The sequence below is a fragment of the Rana temporaria genome, unplaced genomic scaffold (assembly GCF_905171775.1).
Source record: "Rana temporaria unplaced genomic scaffold, aRanTem1.1, whole genome shotgun sequence".
Taxonomy (NCBI): domain Eukaryota; kingdom Metazoa; phylum Chordata; class Amphibia; order Anura; family Ranidae; genus Rana; species Rana temporaria.
The window spans coordinates 92080-115615 of NW_024404513.1; the positions used below are offsets into that span (position 1 = coordinate 92080).

Below are 23536 nucleotides of genomic sequence, written 5' to 3' on the forward strand. Positions count from 1 at the left end.
ACCACCACCCACCCTCCATAGAGAGACAGAAGAAATCACCACCCTCCCTTCATAGAGAGAGACAGAGCCAACCACCACCCACCCTCTATAGAGAGACAGAGGCAATTACCACCCACCCTCCATAGAGAGAGACAGAGCCAACCACCACCCACCCTCCATAGAGAGAGACAGAGCCAACCACCACCCACCATCCATAGAGAGAGACAGAGCCAACCACCACCCACCCTCCATAGAGAGAGACACAGAGGCAATCACCACCCACCATAGAGAGAGACAGAGGCAATCACCACCCACCCTCCATAGAGAGAGACAGAAGAAATCACCACCCACCCTCCATAGAGAGACAGAGCCAACCACCACCCACCCTCCATAGAGAGAGACAGAGGCAACCACCACCCACCCTCCATAGAGAGAGACAGAGGCAACCACCACCCACCCTCCATAGAGAGAGACAGAGGCAATCACCACCCACCCTCCATAGAGAGAGACAGAGGCAATCACCACCCACCCTCCATAGAGAGAGACAGAGCCAACCACCACCCACCCTCCATAGAGAGAGACAGAGCCAACCACCACCCACCATCCATAGAGAGAGACAGAGCCAACCACCACCCACCCTCCATAGAGAGAGACACAGAGGCAATCACCACCCACCCTCCATAGAGAGAGACACAGAGGAAATCACCACCCACCCTCCATAGAGAGAGACAGAAGCAATCACCACCCACCCTCCATAGAGACAGAGCCAACCACCACCCACCCTCCATAGAGAGAGACAGAGCCAACCACCACCCACCCACCATAGAGAGAGACAGAGCCAACCACCACCCACCCACCATAGAGAGAGACAGAGCCAACCACCACCCACCCTCCATAGAGAGAGACAGCACCAACCACCACCCACCCTCCATAGAGACAGAGCCAACCACCACCCACCCTCCATAGAGAGAGACAGAGGCAATCACCACCCACCATAGAGAGAGACAGAGCCAACCACCACCCACCCTCCATAGAGAGAGACAGAGGCAATCACCACCCACCCTCCATAGAGAGAGACAGCGCCAACCACCACCCACCCTCCATAGAGAGACAGAAGAAATCACCACCCACCCTCCATAGAGAGAGACAGAGCCAACCACCACCCACCCTCCATAGAGAGACAGAGGCAATCACCACCCACCCTCCATAGAGAGAGACAGAGCCAACCACCACCCACCATCCATAGAGAGAGACAGAGCCAACCACCACCCACCCTCCATAGAGAGAGACACAGAGGCAATCACCACCCACCATAGAGAGAGACAGAGGCAATCACCACCCACCCTCCATAGAGAGAGACAGAAGAAATCACCACCCACCCTCCATAGAGAGACAGAAGCAATCACCACCCACCCTCCATAGAGACAGAGCCAACCACCACCCACCCTCCATAGAGAGAGACAGAGCCAACCACCACCCACCCTCCATAGAGAGACAGAAGAAATCACCACCCACCCTCCATAGAGAGAGACAGCGCCAACCACCACCCACCCTCCATAGAGAGAGACAGAGGCAATCACCACCCACCCTCCATAGAGAGAGACAGAGGCAATCACCACCCACCCTCCATAGAGAGAGACAGAGGCAATCACCACCCACGCTCCATAGGAGAGAGACAGAGACAATCAACACAACATACCCCACTATTAATTATCTATGATTGTGGATGGAGCACTGTGGGGTGGGGGGTTGACAAATTGAACTCTTTGTACGGACATTTGTTTCTTTGCACTTTATTGATATTCATAAGACATTTGCATATGTTGTTTTTAATCATAATTTACACCATTGTATTCTATGAATTACTGATGGATATGGATTGATCTGCAGAGACATTTATGGTTTGTTTTGAACGTCATATTTACCATTACCTGTGCCCCGATCGTCCACTCACCCATTACCTGTGCCCCGATCGTCCACTCACCCATTACCGGTGCCCCGATCGTCCACTCACCCATTACCTGTGCCCCGATCGTCCACTCACCCATTACCTGTGCCCCGATCGTCCACTCACCCATTACCTGTGCCCCGATCGTCCACTCACCCATTACCGGTGCCCCGGTCGTCCACTCACCCATTACCTGTGCCCCGATCGTCCACTCACCCATTACCTACCTGTGCCCCGATCGTCCACTCACCCATTACCTACCTGTGCCCCGATCGTCCACTCACCCATTACCTGTGCCCCGATCGTCCACTCACCCATTACCTGTGCCCCGATCGTCCACTCACCCATTACCTGTGCCCCGATCGTCCACTCACCCATTACCTGTGCCCCGATCGTCCACTCACCCATTACCTGTGCCCCGATCGTCCACTCACCCATTACCGGTGCCCCGATCGTCCACTCACCCATTACCTGTGCCCCGATCGTCCACTCACCCATTACCGGTGCCCCGATCGTCCACTCACCCATTACCGGTGCCCCGATCGTCCACTCACCCATTACCGGTGCCCCGATCGTCCAGTCACCCATTACCGGTGCCCCGATCGTCCAGTCACCCATTACCGGTGCCCCGATCGTCCACTCACCCATTACCGGTGCCCCGATCGTCCACTCACCCATTACCGGTGCCCCGATCGTCCACTCACCCATTACCTGTGCCCCGATCGTCCACTCACCCATTACCTGTGCCCCGATCGTCCACTCACCCATTACCTGTGCCCCGATCGTCCACTCACCCATTACCTGTGCCCCGATCGTCCACTCACCCATTACCTGTGCCCCGATCGTCCACTCACCCATTACCTGTGCCCCGATCGTCCACTCACCCATTACCTGTGCCCCGATCGTCCACTCACCCATTACCTGTGCCCCGATCGTCCACTCACCCATTACCTGTGCCCCGATCGTCCACTCACCCATTACCTGTGCCCCGATCGTCCACTCACCCATTACCTGTGCCCCGATCGTCCACTCACCCATTACCTGTGCCCCGATCGTCCATTCACCCATTACCTGTGCCCCGATCGTCCACTCACCCATTACCTGTGCCCCGATTGTCCACTCACCCATTACCGGTGCCCCGATCGTCCACTCACCCATTACCTGTGCCCCGATCGTCCACTCACCCATTACCGGTGCCCCGATCGTCCACTCACCCATTACCTGTGCCCCGATCGTCCACTCACCCATTACCTGTGCCCCGATCGTCCATTCACCCATTACCTGTGCCCCGATCGTCCACTCACCCATTACCTGTGCCCCGATCACATTTGAAGGTAGCTGCTTGGTTTTTGGTACCAGTGTTTTTAGGTGATCATTACCTCATCCTCACAGTATTTTCGGATGACTTCAAGCGCGGAATCGGTCAGCAGAGGAGCCTCCAGGACAACCTTCGTGAACACTCTGCAGGAAAGAATACAAGTCAGAGGAAAAGAAAACACTGAATGGCCAAGAAGATCTTCATCATCAGCACTCACCCGTCTCTCTGGTCAGGGCGCTCTTGTAGACCAGTAAGGATCCCAATCAGACACTCCTGGTAGCTCTCTTCTCCAGCCCCAGATTGATATTCACAGTATTCTTGGTAAAGCCATGCCAGTGCCAGGTCCAGGCGTCCCCGGGGATCACTCAGAAAGTGGGCCAAGATTTCAGCCTTCAAGGATGGATCCAGAAGAGTCACCAAACGAGCGAGAACCTTCACTCTCATCTGAAGAAACAGCAGGTTCAGGTTTTGTTTTCAGCCAATAAACACTGTGAAATCTTTCCCATAGAGGCACACAAAAGGCATCAGGAAAGAAGCCCCGCCTCCTAGGAACCAGAAACCTTCCATTTATATAAATAGCTGGGCTGGATATTATGGGGGTGAGGAGGAACAATGCGTCTCAATGTCAGGATTCTCACAATGGAGGGACACGGGTGGTGGACTTTTTACCACCAGGAACAAGGAGAGAAAGATCGACCAGAACAAGTCTATTTCTTTGTTGCCCAAACCCGTGGATCATCCAAGCCGAGGAGATCTAGCAGCAAGCTGGGAACAAAATCACTGGAAACTACGGAGTCTGACAATTCACAATGCAAGGTGGAGAAATCGCTGGGGATGTATACAGGAAAAACCTTATTGGACCACAATATATTCAATCCATAAAAAACAACCTTACCCAATGAAACGAGTGTAAGAAGATACCGACCAGGCTGCACATCGTTCCCTCCTCATAGCTACAGAACATGGCGACTACGACGCAAGGCTACAGAATCTGGAGAGACTCACTCTACCGGGACCGTCCAGTCTGGGGGAGTCTGAGATTCTCAGAGTATGGGCAGCTGCACAGACAGGTCTCTTTATACAGAGATGTAAATCGGTCATAAAATCTACAGTTGTGGGCGGGGACAGCAGAGGTAGGGCCTGAAATCTACATAATTGTGGGCGGGGACAGCAGAGGTAGAGCCTGAAATCTACATAATTGTGGGCGGGACAGCAGAGGTAGGGCCTGAAATCTACATAATTGTGGGCAGGGACAGCAGAGGTAGGGCCTGAAATCTACATAATTGTGGGCGGGGACAGCAGAGGTAGGGCCTGAAATCTACAGTTGTGGGCAGGGACAGCAGAGGTAGGGCCTGAAATCTACATAATTGTGGGCGGGGACAGCAGAGGTAGAGCCTGAAATCTACATAATTGTGGGCGGGGACAGCAGAGGTAGGGCATGAAATCTACATAATTGTGGGCGGGACAGCAGAGGCAGGGCCTGAAATCTACAGAATTGTGGGCGGGGACAGCAGAGGTAGGGCCTGAAATCTACATAATTGTGGGCGGGGACAGCAGAGGTAGGGCCTGAAATCTACATAATTGTGGGCGGGGACAGCAGAGGTAGGGCCTGAAATCTACATAATTGTGGGCGGGGACAGCAGAGGTAGGGCCTGAAATCTACGTAATTGTGGGTGGGGACAGCAGAGGTAGGGCCTGAAATCTACATAGTTGTGGGCGGGGACAGCAGAGGTAGGGCCTGAAATCTACGTAATTGTGGGTGGGGACAGCAGAGGTAGGGCCTGAAATCTACATAATTGTGGGCGGGGACAGCAGAGGTAGGGCCTGAAATCTACATAATTGTGGGCGGGGACAGCAGAGGTAGAGCCTGAAATCTACATAATTGTGGGCGGGGACCGCAGAGGTAGGGCCTGAAATCTACATAATTGTGGGCGGGACAGCAGAGGTAGGGCCTGAAATCTACATAATTGTGGGCGGGGACAGCAGAGGTAGGGCCTGAAATCTACGTAATTGTGGGTGGGGACAGCAGAGGTAGGGCCTGAAATCTACATAATTGTGGGCGGGGACAGCAGAGGTAGGGCCTGAAATCTACATAATTGTGGGCGGGGACAGCAGAGGTAGGGCCTGAAATCTACATAATTGTGGGCGGGGATAGCAGAGGTAGGGCCTGAAATCTACATAGTTGTGGGCGGGGGACAGCAGAGGTAGAGCCTGAAATCTACATAATTGTGGGTGGGGACAGCAGAGGTAGGGCCTGAAATCTACATAATTGTGGGCGGGGATAGCAGAGGTAGGGCCTGAAATCTACATAGTTGTGGGCGGGGGACAGCAGAGGTAGAGCCTGAAATCTACATAATTGTGGGCGGGACAGCAGAGGTAGGGCCTGAAATCTACATAATTGCGGGCAGGGATAGCAGAGGTAGGGCCTGAAATCTACATAATTGTGGGCGGGACAGCAGAGGTAGGGCCTGAAATCTACATAATTGCGGGCGGGGATAGCAGAGGTAGGGCCTGAAATCTACATAATTGTGGGCGGGGACAGCAGAGGTAGAGCCTGAAATCTACATAATTGTGGGCAGGGACAGCAGAGGTAGGGCCTGAAATCTACAGAATTGCGGGCAGGGACAGCAGAGGTAGGGCCTGAAATCTACATATTTGTGGGCGGGGACAGCAGAGGTAGGGCCTGAAATCTACATAATTGTGGGCGGGGACAGCAGAGGTAGGGCCTGAAATCTACCTAATTGCGGGCGGGGACAGCAGAGGTAGGGCCTGAAATCTACCTAATTGTGGGCGGGGACAGCAGAGGTAGGGCCTGAAATCTACATAATTGTGGGCGGGGACAGCAGAGGTAGGGCCTGAAATCTACATAATTGTGGGTGGGGACAGCAGAGGTAGGGCCTGAAATCTACGTAATTGTGGGTGGGGACAGCAGAGGTAGGGCCTGAAATCTACATAATTGTGGGCGGGGACAGCAGAGGTAGGGCCTGAAATCTACATAATTGTGGGCGGGGACAGCAGAGGTAGGGCCTGAAATCTACATAATTGTGGGCGGGGACAGCAGAGGTAGAGCCTGAAATCTACATAATTGTGGGCGGGGACCGCAGAGGTAGGGCCTGAAATCTACATAATTGTGGGCGGGACAGCAGAGGTAGGGCCTGAAATCTACATAATTGTGGGCGGGGACAGCAGAGGTAGGGCCTGAAATCTACGTAATTGTGGGTGGGGACAGCAGAGGTAGGGCCTGAAATCTACATAATTGTGGGTGGGGACAGCAGAGGTAGGGCCTGAAATCTACATAATTGTGGGCGGGGACAGCAGAGGTAGGGCCTGAAATCTACATAATTGTGGGCGGGGACAGCAGAGGTAGGGCCTGAAATCTACATAATTGTGGGCGGGGACAGCAGAGGTAGGGCCTGAAATCTACATAATTGTGGGCGGGGACCGCAGAGGTAGGGCCTGAAATCTACATAATTGTGGGCGGGACAGCAGAGGTAGGGCCTGAAATCTACATAATTGTGGGCGGGGACAGCAGAGGTAGGGCCTGAAATCTACGTAATTGTGGGTGGGGACAGCAGAGGTAGGGCCTGAAATCTACATAATTGTGGGTGGGGACAGCAGAGGTAGGGCCTGAAATCTACATAATTGTGGGTGGGGACAGCAGAGGTAGGGCCTGAAATCTACATAATTGTGGGCGGGGATAGCAGAGGTAGGGCCTGAAATCTACATAATTGTGGGTGGGGACAGCAGAGGTAGGGCCTGAAATCTACATAATTGTGGGCGGGGACAGCAGAGGTAGGGCCTGAAATCTACATAGTTGTGGACGGGGGACAGCAGAGGTAGAGCCTGAAATCTACATAATTGTGGGTGGGGACAGCAGAGGTAGGGCCTGAAATCTACATAATTGTGGGCGGGGATAGCAGAGGTAGGGCCTGAAATCTACATAGTTGTGGGCGGGGGACAGCAGAGGTAGAGCCTGAAATCTACATAATTGTGGGCGGGACAGCAGAGGTAGGGCCTGAAATCTACATAATTGCGGGCAGGGATAGCAGAGGTAGGGCCTGAAATCTACATAATTGTGGGCGGGACAGCAGAGGTAGGGCCTGAAATCTACATAATTGCGGGCGGGGATAGCAGAGGTAGGGCCTGAAATCTACATAATTGTGGGCGGGGACAGCAGAGGTAGAGCCTGAAATCTACATAATTGTGGGCAGGGACAGCAGAGGTAGGGCCTGAAATCTACATAATTGTGGGCAGGGACAGCAGAGGTAGGGCCTGAAATCTACATAATTGTGGGCGGGGATAGCAGAGGTAGGGCCTGAAATCTACATAATTGTGGGCGGGGACAGCAGAGGTAGGGCCTGAAATCTACATAATTGTGGGCGGGACAGCAGAGGTAGGGCCTGAAATCTACATAATTGTGGGCGGGGGACAGCAGAGGTAGAGCCTGAAATCTACATAATTGTGGGCAGGGACAGCAGAGGTAGGGCCTGAAATCTACATAATTGTGGGCGGGGACAGCAGAGGTAGGGCCTGAAATCTACATAATTGCGGGCAGGGACAGCAGAGGTAGGGCCTGAAATCTACATAGTTGTGGGCGGGGACAGCAGAGGTAGGGCCTGAAATCTACATAATTGTGGGCAGGGACAGCAGAGGTAGGGCCTGAAATCTACATAATTGTGGGCGGGGACAGCAGAGGTAGGGCCTGAAATCTACATAGTTGTGGGCGGGGACAGCAGAGGTAGGGCCTGAAATCTACATAATTGTGGGTGGTGTCAGCAGATAGGAATGAGGAAGATGGCGGCCACATCAGCTTCACCCCCTTTCACTGCCTGACCAGGAGAAGCTGTAAATAGAGAATGAAGGCCACCATACTACCTGCTTTCCTGCTGTAATCCCATCACTAGACAGCAGTCAAAGCGGATTGGACGGGGACAATGAATACACATTGTGCTGCCATCTGAGCTCATTACATAATATATGTGTTCAGAGGAGGAGCTGCTGCTCATTCACCATGGAGTGTGCCGACCACAGGACCTTTCAGCATCAGGAAAGCAGCGAAAGTGGTCTCCCACACGCTGCCAATCGTTACTGAAGAGGAAATGTCCGTGCTGAGATCTGCCGCAGGGCTGTAAAGCAACATTGGCCTTTCTCCTCACCACCCAACAATACCGTGACTGGTCCCCCACAAGAGAACAGGCGAGTGACCCTGCTGGCCATGCACAGTGTCTGGGAAAATGTCTATGTACTTCAATAAGCCAGCAGGAAATAAAAGACTATAAGGTTACGTACCTGAGCAGCCCCACTGCCACCAATATAGCGTTCTGCCTGCAGGATCCTCTGCACAGCGGCCATTTTCAAGTCCTTGATCTGAGTATCTGTCAACGGTTGCAAAACTTCTTTCAGTTTAAAGACTTTCTTGCGACCCACAGCTCCAGTTGGCCTAAATCAACAAAGATAAAAGAATTCCAGCAAGATGGATAGTGAAAGGGCAGACACCTCCCCAGCGAGGGCCCCCCAGACACACACACACACACACACACACAACTCTACAGCGAGGGCCACCAGACATCCCCCCCAGCGAGGCCCCCCCCCCACACACACACACACACACACACAAACTCTACAGCGAGGGCCACCAGACATCCCCCCCAGTGGTAGCCTGATGGCCTCTATAGTATGCAGATTACCTCCCCAGTGTTACGCTGATGGCCTCTATGCTCTCTAAACATCTTCTGGGCGCAGTGCCTGGACAAGGCGAAGATGGCAAACTGTGCCCCAACCCCCCTTCCTCCACTTGAGGGGGTCTGGGCCAATAGAGGCATGCAGAGCAAAATGTATGCAATGTTTGTGGCATGTGTGAAAAAGAACCAATAGCTGTGGTACACTGCAGCAATCTGAAGAGTTTAAAATAAGCACAAATGAGGGGCCTACAGTGGTGAAAAAAAAAATGCTGTGTTGGTGGCATCACTCAAAGGAAGAGGGGTCTCTGCGTTGGTGGCGTCACTCAAAGGAAAAAGGGGTCTCTGCGTTGGTGGCGTCACTCAAAGGAAAAAGGGGTCTCTGCGTTGGTGGCGTCACTCAAAGGAAAAAGAGGTCTCTGCGTTGGTGGCGTCACTCAAAGGAAAAAGGGGTCTCTGCGTTGGTGGCGTCACTCAAAGGAAAAAGGGGTCTCTGCGTTGGTGGCGTCACTCAAAAGGAAAAGGGGTCTCTGCATTGGTGGCGTCACTCAAAGGAAAATGAGGAGAAACTGCCGCTGCATGCCTGGTGTCAGGACTGTCCATGGGATGAGGCAGGGAAGGGGAGGTGAGCTCTTAGGGGATCACAGAACTAAAGGGAGGCTCTGAGGGAGACGGGGGGCTGAAAGGGTTCCTTCAGAAGTGTAGCCATAATTACTGGCCCTCTAAAAATCGATCCAAATCGAAAGATGCAATTGGAACACTGCGGCTTGTAAGCATTTTTCTCTGTAGAGTTCTTAAATTCTTTAATTTTCAGTTATTTAGGAAATATAAAAATCCCACCAAGGTGACAGAGCGTTCACTACCAAGGGTCATGGACCTGATGATAAAGCTGTGCAGGTTGTTGGCTGAAGGCAGAAGATCCACACCCGGCATTGTCCACCTCTGGGTGAAGAGTCCATTACCCTGATACAGATACTGATGACTGAGAAAGTCATCAGTATCTGACAATTTTCCACGGCTGGGGTGTGAACAGACAGAACTGAGGCTCACCCTAACAGAGGACCAAGTCCTCTTCCCTCTTGGAGTAGTGTGACTTCTGGTACCTCCTTGATGATAGATACAGGCCACGGCCATTGCATTGTGTGACTGGATTCTTGGCAGGTGTCCTGCATTGAAAGACAAATGAATTGCCAGGATGTTGATGGAAAGATGGGCTTCTTCTGACAATCTATCCCCCTCCCTACACTGAGAGGGCATCCAGGATGGACTTACCAGGTCCATAAGCTGGCATGCGTCGTGAGAACCTTTCAGGCGCTGGGTTGGAAATTCCCCACACCAGAGAAAGTCTGGCCTTGAAGGTCAGAAACATGAGGCAAGTCCAAGGACTAAGCCAGTTTGTTCCAATTTGCCAGAATGTTGACTTCAAATGTTCTGGAGTGAAATGGTATATGGGACTGCCTCAATGGTATATGGGCTACCATCAGGCCCAAGACCCCCAGACAAGAACAAATTGAGTGCCGACTCTGGGACCAAAAGGCCAGGACAGGATCGTGGAGGGGAAAATAAATCTGTCCCAGTGCAGAAAGATCCTGGACACAGTAAAGCGCCCTGGTAAAATTTGACGGCCATGGGACAGGCAAACGCACAGATAGTGGTGAGGAGGAAATGTGCAAGCAAGTGTTCTAGAAGTTCAGTGAGGTTGCCAAAAAGCTGCAAGAAGAAGATCCTCCTGTCTTGTCAGGGAAAGAGGTGAATTTGAGAAGATGAAGCAAGAAGGAGGAGGTGGAGTCCCTGGAAAATGTCATACTGGACCCAAACCAGAAGGTCAAAAAAGCTAAATAGGTGGGGGTGCTTCATCACTAAGAAGAGGCTTGGCAGGCTCGGAGGACCAAGTCTCCTGACAAAAGCATGTTTCAAATTTAAAACGTGGAGCCGTTGGCCTGAAAGGAATCTTTCCTAGGCTCAGGAGGTCCTCCTGCAAAAGCATGACCCTTCCTTTTTACCCCCGTGATCTCCAAAATGTTATCATAGGAGATATCAAACACAATCTCCCTCAATATGTTTCCCACACAGAGTTCTGCTGACCAGCATCTCAGCCAAGGACGCATATGAATGGAGAGGAGGCCCATCCTGGAGATCTGAGCCAAGGACGGATTATTGATGGAGAGGAGGCATAGCCAGGAGATCTGAGCCAAGGACATAGATGGAGAGGAGGCCCATCCTGGAGATCTGAGCCAAGGACACATATGAATGGAGAGGAGGCCCATCCTGGAGATCTGAGCCAAAGACACATATGAATGGAGAGGAGGCCCATCCTGGAGATCTGAGCCAAGGACGGATTATTGATGGAGAGGAGGCATAGCCAGGAGATCTGAGCCAAAGACACATATGAATAGAGAGGAGGCTCATCCAGGAGATCTGAGCCAAAGACACATATGAATGGAGAGGAGGCCCATCCTGGAGATCTGAGCCAAAAGACACATATGAATAGAGAGGAGGCCCATCCAGGAGATCTGAGCCAAAGACACATATGAATGGAGAGAAGGCCCATCCTGGAGATCTGAGCCAAGGACGGATTATTGATGGAGAGGAGGCATAGCCAGGAGATCTGAGCCAAAGACACATATGAATGGAGAGGAGGCCCATCCTGGAGATCTGAGCCAAGGATGGATTATTGATGGAGAGGAGGCATAGCTAGGAGATCTGAGCCAAAGACACATATGAATAGAGAGGAGGTCCATCCTGGAGATCTGAGCCAAGGACGCATAAGGAGAGTAGGCTGATCCTTGAGATCTTGCGAAGTGTATCCACCAAACAGAACTGCAAGGCCTCAGGTAAAACATTGAGTTTTTGGTGTACAGAAGTAGGATGAGAGAATGGCTGGAGATTCGATTTCCATTTGCTTGGTCCAGAAAGTAAGCGTATGCCAAAGAGCCATGAAGCAACCACAGACTGCATGGTGGGGCCTCTCAAGGAACAAAGGCCTAAAGACTGCCTCTAAACTTTAAAATGTACTAGATCCCAACAGGATTAATCTCTGCAGGGATGGTAGGGGTCCAATTAAGACAAGAGATAGTAGGGTCTACCGGGTCCATTTCTTTCAAAAGCTCTGCTCAGTACAAGATTGCTGAGCAAAAAACTATCTCGGAGGAGGAAATAGTTTTGAGGGTAGGCCAGTCACCATACATGATGGTCTCCAAGAGGAAAGGTTAGGACATTGCAGGTTTGATCAATTGTGGGGACCCTTCTGGAGCTCTTGGGGTGAAAAGATTCGGTGTCCAATAAGTGTCGCAATGGTATGGATGAAATCTCCACCAAAGAGATCTGATCCGATTCCTCAGAAGTGGGTGGGGAGGGATCTTCCTCCTCCTCAGGCAGTGAATAAGAAAAGCAAAGTCAGAGAGACTCAGGAGGGCAGACTGACTTTTGTAACCCCTGCCATCTATGGTCTCCAAAAAGCCTGAGATTCTGCTTCTGAAATCAAGACATGGTGGCAGAAACTCCTCCCTAGATAGATAGAACATCTGTGCGACCGAAGGGCATGCAGAGTGCCCCAAGGAAGGCAGAGTCAGACTGGGGGGGCAACTGTTTGACCAGAGGGTACTAGGACCCTGCAGACCACCTTTTACTGCTGCAGAGAGGGAATTGTGATGTCTTCTGGACACAGGAAAGGACCAGAAATCCCTCTGCTATACTACAGGAGCCACAAGTCAGAAGCGGGCCAGCAGAAAAGAACTGCTCGGGTGTGTCGAGTGAATCCACTGAGAAACTTGGGGCGACTCCAGATCTACTAGAAGAACAAATCGAGTTTTGTGATGGATAAACCACGACTGCCACTCCTGAAGTGACCAAAAAGCTACTAGCAAAACGGCTGTAAAAATAATGACTTTGTCCAAAAGGGTGAATAGATGGGGGTCGGTGTGTGGAGATGGGTGAATAGATGGGGGTCGGTGTGGAGAGGGGGGTGAATAGATGGGGGTCGGTGTGTGGAGAGGGGTGAATAGATGGGGGTCGGTGTGAAGAGGGGGGGGGTGAATAGATGGGGGTCGGTGTGTGGAGAGGGGTGAATAGATGGGGGTCGGTGTGGAGAGGGGTGAATAGATGGGGGTCGGTGTGGAGAGGGGGGTGAATAGATGGGGGTCGGTGTGGAGAGGGGGGTGAATAGATGGGGGTCGGTGTGGAGAGGGGGGTGAATAGATGGGGGTCGGTGTGTGGAGAGGGGTGAATAGATGGGGGTCGGTGTGTGGAGAGGGGTGAATAGATGGGGGGTCAGTGTGGAGAGGGGTGAATAGATGGGGGTCAGTGTGTGGAGAGGGGTGAATAGATGGGGGTCAGTGTGTGGAGAGGGGTGAATAGATGGGGGGGTCGGTGTGGAGAGGGGGGTGAATAGATGGTGGTCGGTGTGGAGGGGGGTGAATAGATGGGGGTCGGTGTGGAGAGGGGGGTGAATAGATGGGGGTTGGTGTGGAGAGGGGTGAATAGATGGGGGGTCGGTGTGGAGAGGGGGGTGAATAGATGGGGGTCGGTGTGAAGAGGGGGGGGTGAATAGATGGGGGTCGGTGTGTGGAGAGGGGTGAATAGATGGGGGTCGGTGTGTGGAGAGGGGTGAATAGATGGGGGTCGGTGTGTGGAGAGGGGTGAATAGATGGGGGGGTCGGTGTGTGGAGAGGGGTGAATAGATGGGGGGGTCGGTGTGTGGAGAGGGGTGAATAGATGGGGGGGGTCGGTGTGTGGAGAGGGGTGAATAGATGGGGGTCGGTGTGTGGAGAGGGGTGAATAGATGGGGGTTGGTGTGGAGAGGGGGGTGAATAGATGGGGGTCGGTGTGTGAAGAGGGGGGGGGGTGAATAGATGGGGGTCGGTGTGGAGAGGGGTGAATAGATGGGGGTCGGTGTGGAGAGGGGGGTGAATAGATGGGGGTCGGTGTGTGGAGAGGGGTGAATAGATGGTGGTCGGTGTGGAGAGGGGGGTGAATAGATGGGGGTCGGTGTGTGGAGAGGGGTGAATAGATGGTGGTCGGTGTGTGAAGAGGGGGGGGTGAATAGATGGGGGTCGGTGTGGAGAGGGGTGAATAGATGGGGGGTTGGTGTGGAGAGGGGGGTGAATAGATGGGGGTCGGTGTGTGAAGAGGGGGGGGTGAATAGATGGGGGTCGGTGTGGAGAGGGGTGAATAGATGGGGGTCGGTGTGGAGAGGGGGGTGAATAGATGGGGGTCGGTGTGTGGAGAGGGGTGAATAGATGGTGGTCGGTGTGGAGAGGGGGGTGAATAGATGGGGGTCGGTGTGTGGAGAGGGGTGAATAGATGGTGGTCGGTGTGGAGAGGGGGGTGAATAGATGGGGGTCGGTGTGAAGAGGGGGGGTGAATAGATGGGGGTTGGTGTGGAGAGGGGTGAATAGATGGTGGTCGGTGTGGAGAGGGGGGTGAATAGATGGGGGTCGGTGTGAAGAGGGGGGGTGAATAAATGGGGGTCGGTGTGGAGAGGGGTGAATAGATGGGGGTCGGTGTGTGGAGAGGGGTGAATAGATGGGGGTCGGTGTGGAGAGGGGGGTGAATAGATGGGGGTCGGTGTGTGGAGAGGGGTGAATAGATGGTGGTCGGTGTGGAGAGGGGGGTGAATAGATGGGGGTCGGTGTGTGGAGAGGGGTGAATAGATGGTGGTCGGTGTGGAGAGGGGGGTGAATAGATGGGGGTCGGTGTGAAGAGGGGGGGTGAATAGATGGGGGTTGGTGTGGAGAGGGGTGAATAGATGGTGGTCGGTGTGGAGAGGGGGGTGAATAGATGGGGGTCGGTGTGAAGAGGGGGGGTGAATAGATGGGGGTCGGTGTGGAGAGGGGTGAATAGATGGGGGTCGGTGTGTGGAGAGGGGTGAATAGATGGGGGGGTCGGTGTGTGGAGAGGGGTGAATAGATGGGGGTTGGTGTGGAGAGGGGGGTGAATAGATGGGGGTCGGTGTGTGGAGAGGGGTGAATAGATGGGGGTCGGTGTGGAGAGGGGTGAATAGATGGGGGTCGGTGTGAAGAGGGGTGAATAGATGGGGGTCGGTGTGGAGAGGGGTGAATAGATGGGGGGTCGGTGTGTGGAGAGGGGTGAATAGATGGGGGTCGGTGTGTGGAGAGGGGTGAATAGATGGGGGTCGGTGTGGAGAGGGGTGAATAGATGGGGGTTGGTGTGGAGAGGGGTGAATAGATGGGGGTCGGTGTGAAGAGGGGTGAATAGATGGGGGTCGGTGTGTGGAGAGGGGTGAATAGATGGGGGTTGGTGTGGAGAGGGGTGAATAGATGGGGGTCGGTGTGTGGAGAGGGGTGAATAGATGGGGGTCGGTGTGTGGAGAGGGGTGAATAGATGGGGGTCGGTGTGTGGAGAGGGGTGAATAGATGGGGGTCGGTGTGTGGAGAGCGGTGAATAGATGGGGGTCGGTGTGTGGAGAGGGGTGAATAGATGGGGGGTCGGTGTGTGGAGAGGGGTGAATAGATGGGGGGTGGTGTGTGGAGAGGGGTGAATAGATGGGGGTCGGTGTGTGGAGAGGGGTGAATAGATGGGGGTCGGTGTGTGGAGAGAGGTGAATAGATGGGGGTCGGTGTGTGGAGAGGGGTGAATAGATGGGGGTCGGTGTGTGGAGAGGGGTGAATAGATGGGGGTCGGTGTGTGGAGAGGGGTGAATAGATGGGGGTCGGTGTGTGGAGAGGGGTGAATAGATGGGGGTCGGTGTGTGGAGAGGGGTGAATAGATGGGGGTCGGTGTGTGGAGAGGGGTGAATAGATGGGGGTCGGTGTGTGGAGAGGGGTGAATAGATGGGGGTCGGTGTGTGGAGAGGGTGAATAGATGGGGGTCGGTGTGTGGAGAGGGGTGAATAGATGGGGGTCGTGTGTGGAGAGGGGGTGAATAGATGGGGGTCGGTGTGTGGAGAGGGGTGAATAGATGGGGGTCGGTGTGTGGAGAGGGGTGAATAGATGGGGGTCGGTGTGAGGAGAGGGGTGAATAGATGGGGGTCGGTGTGTGGAGAGGGGTGAATAGATGGGGGTCGGGTGTGGAGAGGGGTGAATAGATGGGGGTCGGTGTGGAGGGGGGGTGAATAGATGGGGGTCGGTGTGTGGAGAGGGGTGAATAGATGGGGGTCGGTGTGGAGAGAGGGGTGAATAGATGGGGGTCGGTGTGTGGAGAGGGTGAATAGATGGGGGTCGGTGTGTGGAGAGGGGTGAATAGATGGGGGTCGGTGTGTGGAGAGGGGTGAATAGATGGGGGTCGGTGTGTGGAGAGGGGTGAATAGATGGGGGGTCGGTGTGTGGAGGGGGTGAATAGATGGGGGGTGGTGTGTGGAGAGGGGTGAATAGATGGGGGTCGGTGTGGAGAGGGGTGAATAGATGGGGGTCGGTGTGTGGAGAGGGGTGAATAGATGGGGGTCGGTGTGTGGAGAGGGGTGAATAGATGGGGGTCGGTGTGTGGAGAGGGGTGAATAGATGGGGGTCGGTGTGTGGAGAGGGGGTGAATAGATGGGGGTCGGTGTGTGGAGAGGGGGTGAATAGATGGGGGTCGGTGTGGAGAGGGGGGTGAATAGATGGGGGTCGGTGTGTGGAGAGGGGTGAATAGATGGGGGTCGGTGTGGAGAGGGGGGTGAATAGATGGGGGTCGGTGTGGAGAGGGGGTGAATAGATGGGGGTCGGTGTGGAGAGGGGGTGAATAGATGGGGGGTCGGTGTGGAGAGGGGGTGAATAGATGGGGGTCGGTGTGGAGAGGGGTGAATAGATGGGGGTCGGTGTGTGGAGAGGGGTGAATAGATGGGGGTCGGTGTGTGGAGAGGGGTGAATAGATGGGGGTTGGTGTGGAGAGGGGTGAATAGATGGGGGTTGGTGTGGAGAGGGGTGAATAGATGGGGGTCGGTGTGGAGAGGGGTGAATAGATGGGGGTCGGTGTGTGGAGAGGGGTGAATAGATGGGGGTTGGTGTGGAGAGGGGTGAATAGATGGGGGTCGGTGTGGAGAGGGGTGAATAGATGGGGGTCGGTGTGTGGAGAGGGGTGAATAGATGGGGGTGGTGTGGAGAGGGGTGAATAGATGGGGGTCGGTGTGAAGAGGGGTGAATAGATGGGGGTCGGTGTGTGGAGAGGGGTGAATAGATGGGGGTTGGTGTGGAGAGGGGTGAATAGATGGGGGTTGGTGTGAAGAGGGGTGAATAGATGGGGGTCGGTGTGTGGAGAGGGGTGAATAGATGGGGGTCGGTGTGTGGAGAGGGGTGAATAGATGGGGGTCGGTGTGGAGAGGGGTGAATAGATGGGGGTCGGTGTGTGGAGAGGGGTGAATAGATGGGGGTCAGTGTGTGGAGAGGGGGTGAATAGATGGGGGTCGGTGTGGAGAGGGGTGAATAGATGGGGGTCGGTGTGTGGAGAGGGGTGAATAGATGGGGGTCAGTGTGTGGAGAGGGGGGTGAATAGATGGGGGTCGGTGTGTGGAGAGGGGTGAATAGATGGGGGTCGGTGTGTGGAGAGGGGTGAATAGATGGGGGTCGGTGTGGAGAGGGGTGAATAGATGGGGGTCGGTGTGTGGAGAGGGGTGAATAGATGGGGGTCGGTGTGGAGAGGGGGTGAATAGATGGGGGTCGGTGTGTGGAGAGGGGTGAATAGATGGGGGTCGGTGTGTGGAGAGGGGGGTGAATAGATGGGGGTCGGTGTGTGGAGAGGGGTGAATAGATGGGGGTCGGTGTGTGGAGAGGGGTGAATAGATGGGGGGTCGGTGTGTGGAGAGGGGTGAATAGATGGGGGTCGGTGTGGAGAGCGGTGAATAGATGGGGGTCGGTGTGGAGAGGGGTGAATAGATGGGGGTCGGTGTGTGGAGAGGGGTGAATAGATGGGGGTCGGTGTGTGGAGAGGGGTGAATAGATGGGGGTCGGTGTGTGGAGAGGGGTGAATAGATGGGGGTCGGTGTGTGGAGAGGGGTGAATAGATGGGGGTCGGGTGGGGAGAGGGGGGAATAGATGGGGGTCGGTGTGTGGAGAGGGGTGAATAGATGGGGTCGGTGTGTGGAGAGGGGTGAATAGATGGGGGTCGGTGTGTGGAGAGGGGTGAATAGATGGGGGTCGGTGTGGAGAGGGGTGAATAGATGGGGGTCGGTGTGGAGAGGGGTGAATAGATGGGGGTCGGTGTGTGGAGAGGGGGTGAATAGATGGGGTCGGTGTGTGGGGGGGGGGGTGAATAGATGGGGGTCGGTGTGTGGAGAGGGGTGAATAGATGGGGGTCGGTGTGTGGAGAGGGGTGAATAGATGGGGGTCGGTGTGGAGAGGGGTGAATAGATGGGGGTCTGGTGTGGAGAGGGGTGAATAGATGGGGGTCGGTGTGTGGAGAGGGGTGAATAGATGGGGGTCGGTGTGTGGAGAGGGGTGAATAGATGGGGGTCGGTGTGTGGAGAGGGGTGAATAGATGGGGGTCGGTGTGTGGAGAGGGGGTGAATAGATGGGGGTCGGTGTGTGGAGAGGGGTGAATAGATGGGGGTCGGTGTGTGGAGAGGGGTGAATAGATGGGGGTCGGTGTGGAGAGGGGTGAATAGATGGGGGTCGGTGTGTGGAGAGGGGTGAATAGATGGGGGTCGGTGTGTGGAGAGGGGTGAATAGATGGGGGTCGGTGTGGAGAGGGGTGAATAGATGGGGGTCGGTGTGTGGAGAGGGGGGTGAATAGATGGGGGTCGGTGTGTGGAGGGGGGGTGAATAGATGGGGGGTCGGTGTGGAGAGGGGTGAATAGATGGGGGTGGGGTGTGGAGAGGGGTGAATAGATGGGGGTCGGTGTGTGGAGAGGGGTGAATAGATGGGGGGTCGGTGTGGAGAGGGGTGAATAGATGGGGGGTCGGTGTGTGGAGAGGGGTGAATAGATGGGGGTCGGTGTGTGGAGAGGGGTGAATAGATGGGGGTCGGTGTGTGGAGAGGGGTGAATAGATGGGGGGTCGGTGTGTGGAGAGGGGTGAATAGATGGGGGTCGGTGTGTGGAGAGGGGTGAATAGATGGGGGTCGGTGTGTGGAGAGGGGTGAATAGATGGGGGTCGGTGTGTGGAGAGGGGTGAATAGATGGGGGTCGGTGTGTGGAGAGGGGTGAATAGATGGGGGTCGGTGTGTGGAGAGGGGGTGAATAGATGGGGGTCGGTGTGTGGAGAGGGGTGAATAGATGGGGGTCGGTGTGTGGAGAGGGTGAATAGATGGGGGTCGGTGTGTGGAGAGGGGTGAATAGATGGGGGTCGGTGTGGAGAGGGGTGAATAGATGGGGGTCGGTGTGTGGAGAGGGGTGAATAGATGGGGGTCGGTGTGTGGAGAGGGGTGAATAGATGGGGGTCGGTGTGTGGAGAGGGGTGAATAGATGGGGGTCGGTGTGTGGAGAGGGGTGAATAGATGGGGGTCGGTGTGTGGAGAGCGGTGAATAGATGGGGGGTCGGTGTGTGGATAGGGTGAATAGATGGGGGTCGGTGTGTGGAGAGGGGTGAATAGATGGGGGTCGGTGTGTGGAGAGGGGTGAATAGATGGGGGTCGGTGTGTGGAGAGGGGTGAATAGATGGGGGTCGGTGTGTGGAGAGGGGTGAATAGATGGGGGTCGGTGTGTGGAGAGGGGTGAATAGATGGGGGTCGGTGTGTGGAGAGGGGTGAATAGATGGGGGGTCGGTGTGGAGAGGGGTGAATAGATGGGGGTCGGTGTGTGGAGAGGGGTGAATAGATGGGGGTCGGTGTGTGGAGAGGGGTGGTGAATAGATGGGGGTCGGTGTGTGGAGAGGGGTGAATAGATGGGGGTCGGTGTGTGGAGAGGGGTGAATAGATGGGGGTCGGTGTGGAGAGGGGGGGATAGATGGGGTCGGTGTGGAGAGGGTGAATAGATGGGGGTCGGTGTGTGGAGAGGGGTGAATAGATGGGGGTCGGTGTGTGGAGAGGGGTGAATAGATGGGGGTCGGTGTGGAGAGGGGTGAATAGATGGGGGTCGGTGTGGAGGGGGGTGAATAGATGGGGGGTCGGTGTGTGGAGAGGGGTGAATAGATGGGGGTCGGTGTGTGGAGAGGGGTGAATAGATGGGGGTCGGTGTGTGGAGAGGGGTGAATAGATGGGGGTCGGTGTGTGGAGAGGGGTGAATAGATGGGGGTCGGTGTGTGGAGAGGGGTGAATAGATGGGGGTCGGTGTGTGGAGAGGGGTGAATAGATGGGGGTCGGTGTGGAGAGGGGGTGAATAGATGGGGGTCGGTGTGTGGAGAGGGGTGAATAGATGGGGGTCGGTGTGTGGAGAGGGGTGAATAGATGGGGGTCGGTGTGTGGAGAGGGGTGAATAGATGGGGGTCGGTGTGTGGAGAGGGGTGAATAGATGGGGGTCGGTGTGTGGAGAGGGGTGAATAGATGGGGGTCGGTGTGTGGAGAGGGGTGAATAGATGGGGGTCGGTGTGTGGAGAGGGGTGAATAGATGGGGGTCGGTGTGTGGAGAGGGGTGAATAGATGGGGGTCGGTGTGTGGAGAGGGGTGAATAGATGGGGGTCGGTGTGGGGAGAGGGGTGAATAGATGGGGGTCGGTGTGTGGAGAGGGGTGAATAGATGGGGGTCGGTGTGTGGAGAGGGGTGAATAGATGGGGGTCGGTGTGTGGAGAGGGGTGAATAGATGGGGGTCGGTGTGGAGAGGGGGTGAATAGATGGGGGTCGGTGTGGAGAGGGGTGAATAGATGGGGGTCGGTGTGGGGAGGGGTGAATAGATGGGGGTCGGTGTGGAGAGGGGTGAATAGATGGGGGTCGGTGTGTGGAGAGGGGTGAATAGATGGGGGTCGTGTGTGGAGAGGGGTGAATAGATGGGGGTCGGTGTGTGGAGAGGGGTGAATAGATGGGGGTCGGTGTGTGGAGAGGGGTGAATAGATGGGGGTCGGTGTGTGGAGAGGGGTGAATAGATGGGGGTCGGTGTGTGGAGAGGGGTGAATAGATGGGGGTCGGTGTGTGGAGAGGGGTGAATAGATGGGGGTCGGTGTGTGGAGAGGGGTGAATAGATGGGGGTCGGTGTGGAGAGGGGTGAATAGATGGGGGTCGGTGTGTGGAGAGGGGTGAATAGATGGGGGTCGGTGTGTGGAGAGGGGTGAATAGATGGGGGTCGGTGTGTGGAGAGGGGTGAATAGATGGGGGTCGGTGTGTGAGAGGGGTGAATAGATGGGGGTCGGTGTGTGGAGAGGGGTGAATAGATGGGGGTCGGTGTGTGGAGAGGGGGTGAATAGATGGGGGTCGGTGTGGAGAGGGGTGAATAGATGGGGGTCGGTGTGTGGAGAGGGGTGAATAGATGGGGGTCGGTGTGTGGAGAGGGGTGAATAGATGGGGGTCGGTGTGTGGAGAGGGGTGAATAGATGGGGGTCGGTGTGTGGAGAGGGGTGAATAGATGGGGGTCGGTGTGGAGAGGGGGGTGAATAGATGGGGGTCGGTGTGGAGAGGGGTGAATAGATGGGGGTCGGTGTGGAGAGGGGGTGAATAGATGGGGGTCGGTGTGTGGAGAGGGGTGAATAGATGGGGGTCAGGTGTGGAGAGGGGTGAATAGATGGGGGTCGGTGTGTGGAGAGGGGTGAATAGATGGGGGTCGGTGTGTGGAGAGGGGTGAATAGATGGGGGTCGGTGTGTGGAGAGGGGTGAATAGATGGGGGTCGGTGTGGAGAGCGGTGAATAGATGGGGGTCGGTGTGTGGAGAGGGGTGAATAGATGGGGGTCGGTGTGTGGAGAGGGGTGAATAGATGGGGGTCGGTGTGTGGAGAGGGGTGAATAGATGGGGGTCGGTGTGTGGAGAGGGGTGAATAGATGGGGGTCGGTGTGGAGAGGGGTGAATAGATGGGGGTCGGTGTGGAGAGGGGTGAATAGATGGGGGTCGGTGTGTGGAGAGCGGTGAATAGATGGGGGTCGGTGTGTGGAGAGGGGTGAATAGATGGGGGTCGGTGTGTGGAGAGCGGTGAATAGATGGGGGTCGGTGTGTGGAGAGGGGTGAATAGATGGGGGTCGGTGTGTGGAGAGGGGTGAATAGATGGGGGTCGGTGTGTGGAGAGGGGTGAATAGATGGGGGTCGGTGTGGAGAGGGGTGAATAGATGGGGGTCGGTGTGTGAGAGCGGTGAATAGATGGGGGTCGGTGTGTGGAGAGGGGTGAATAGATGGGGGTCGGTGTGTGGAGAGCGGTGAATAGATGGGGGTCGGTGTGTGGAGAGGGGTGAATAGATGGGGGTCGGTGTGGAGAGCGGTGAATAGATGGGGGTCGGTGTGTGGAGAGGGGTGAATAGATGGGGGTCGGTGTGTGGAGAGGGGTGAATAGATGGGGGTCGGTGTGTGGAGAGCGGTGAATAGATGGGGGTCGTGTGTGGAGAGGGGTGAATAGATGGGGGTCGGTGTGTGGAGAGGGGTGAATAGATGGGGGTCGGTGTGTGGAGAGGGGTGAATAGATGGGGGTCGGTGTGTGGAGAGGGGTGAATAGATGGGGGTCGGTGTGTGGAGAGGGGTGAATAGATGGGGGGTGGTGTGTGGAGAGGGGTGAATAGATGGGGGTCGGTGTGTGGAGAGGGGGTGAATAGATGGGGGTCGGTGTGTGGAGAGGGGTGAATAGATGGGGGTCGGTGTGTGGAGAGGGGTGAATAGATGGGGGTCGGTGTGTGGAGAGGGGTGAATAGATGGGGGTCGGTGTGTGGAGAGGGGTGAATAGATGGGGGTCGTGTGTGGAGAGGGGTGAATAGATGGGGGTCGGTGTGTGGAGAGGGGTGAATAGATGGGGGTCGGTGTGTGGAGAGGGGTGAATAGATGGGGGTCGGTGTGTGGAGAGGGGTGAATAGATGGGGGTCGGTGTGTGGAGAGGGGTGAATAGATGGGGGTCGGTGTGGAGAGGGGTGAATAGATGGGGGTCGGTGTGGAGAGGGGTGAATAGATGGGGGTCGGTGTGTGGAGAGGGGTGAATAGATGGGGGTCGGTGTGTGGAGAGGGGTGAATAGATGGGGGTCGGTGTGTGGAGAGGGGTGAATAGATGGGGGTCAGGTGTGGAGAGGGGTGAATAGATGGGGGTCGGTGTGTGGAGAGGGGTGAATAGATGGGGGTCGGTGTGGAGAGGGGTGAATAGATGGGGGTCGGTGTGTGAGAGGGGTGAATAGATGGGGGTCGGTGTGTGGAGAGGGGTGAATAGATGGGGGTCGGTGTGTGGAGAGGGGTGAATAGATGGGGGTCGGTGTGTGGAGAGGGGTGAATAGATGGGGGGTCGGTGTGTGGAGAGGGGTGAATAGATGGGGGTCGGTGTGTGGAGAGGGGTGAATAGATGGGGGTCGGTGTGTGGAGAGGGGTGAATAGATGGGGGTCGGTGTGTGGAGAGGGGTGAATAGATGGGGGTCGGGGGAGGGGGTGAATAGATGGGGGGTCGGTGTGGAGAGGGGTGAATAGATGGGGGTCGGTGTGGAGAGGGGTGAATAGATGGGGGTCGGTGTGTGGAGAGGGGTGAATAGATGGGGGTCGGTGTGTGGAGAGGGGTGAATAGATGGGGGTCGGTGTGTGGAGAGGGGTGAATAGATGGGGGTCGGTGTGGAGAGGGGTGAATAGATGGGGGTCGGTGTGTGGAGAGGGGTGAATAGATGGGGGTCGGTGTGGAGAGCGGTGAATAGATGGGGGTCGGTGTG

At 55.5% G+C, this 23536-nt stretch overlaps 1 protein-coding gene across 1 annotated transcript in view; it reads right to left on the reverse strand.

Annotated features, from left to right (window-relative positions):
- The window catches only part of SYMPK (symplekin), a 90129-nt gene that overhangs the window by 45018 nt on the left and 21575 nt on the right, over positions 1 to 23536 (reverse strand). Inside the window, exons 6-8 of the mRNA XM_040334581.1 lie at positions 8535 to 8685; positions 3463 to 3689; positions 3307 to 3388 (exon numbers count right to left, since the gene is read on the reverse strand). Of these exons, the coding sequence (XP_040190515.1) occupies positions 3307 to 3388; positions 3463 to 3689; positions 8535 to 8685 (460 nt within the window). The remainder of the gene's footprint in view (positions 1 to 3306; positions 3389 to 3462; positions 3690 to 8534; positions 8686 to 23536) is intronic.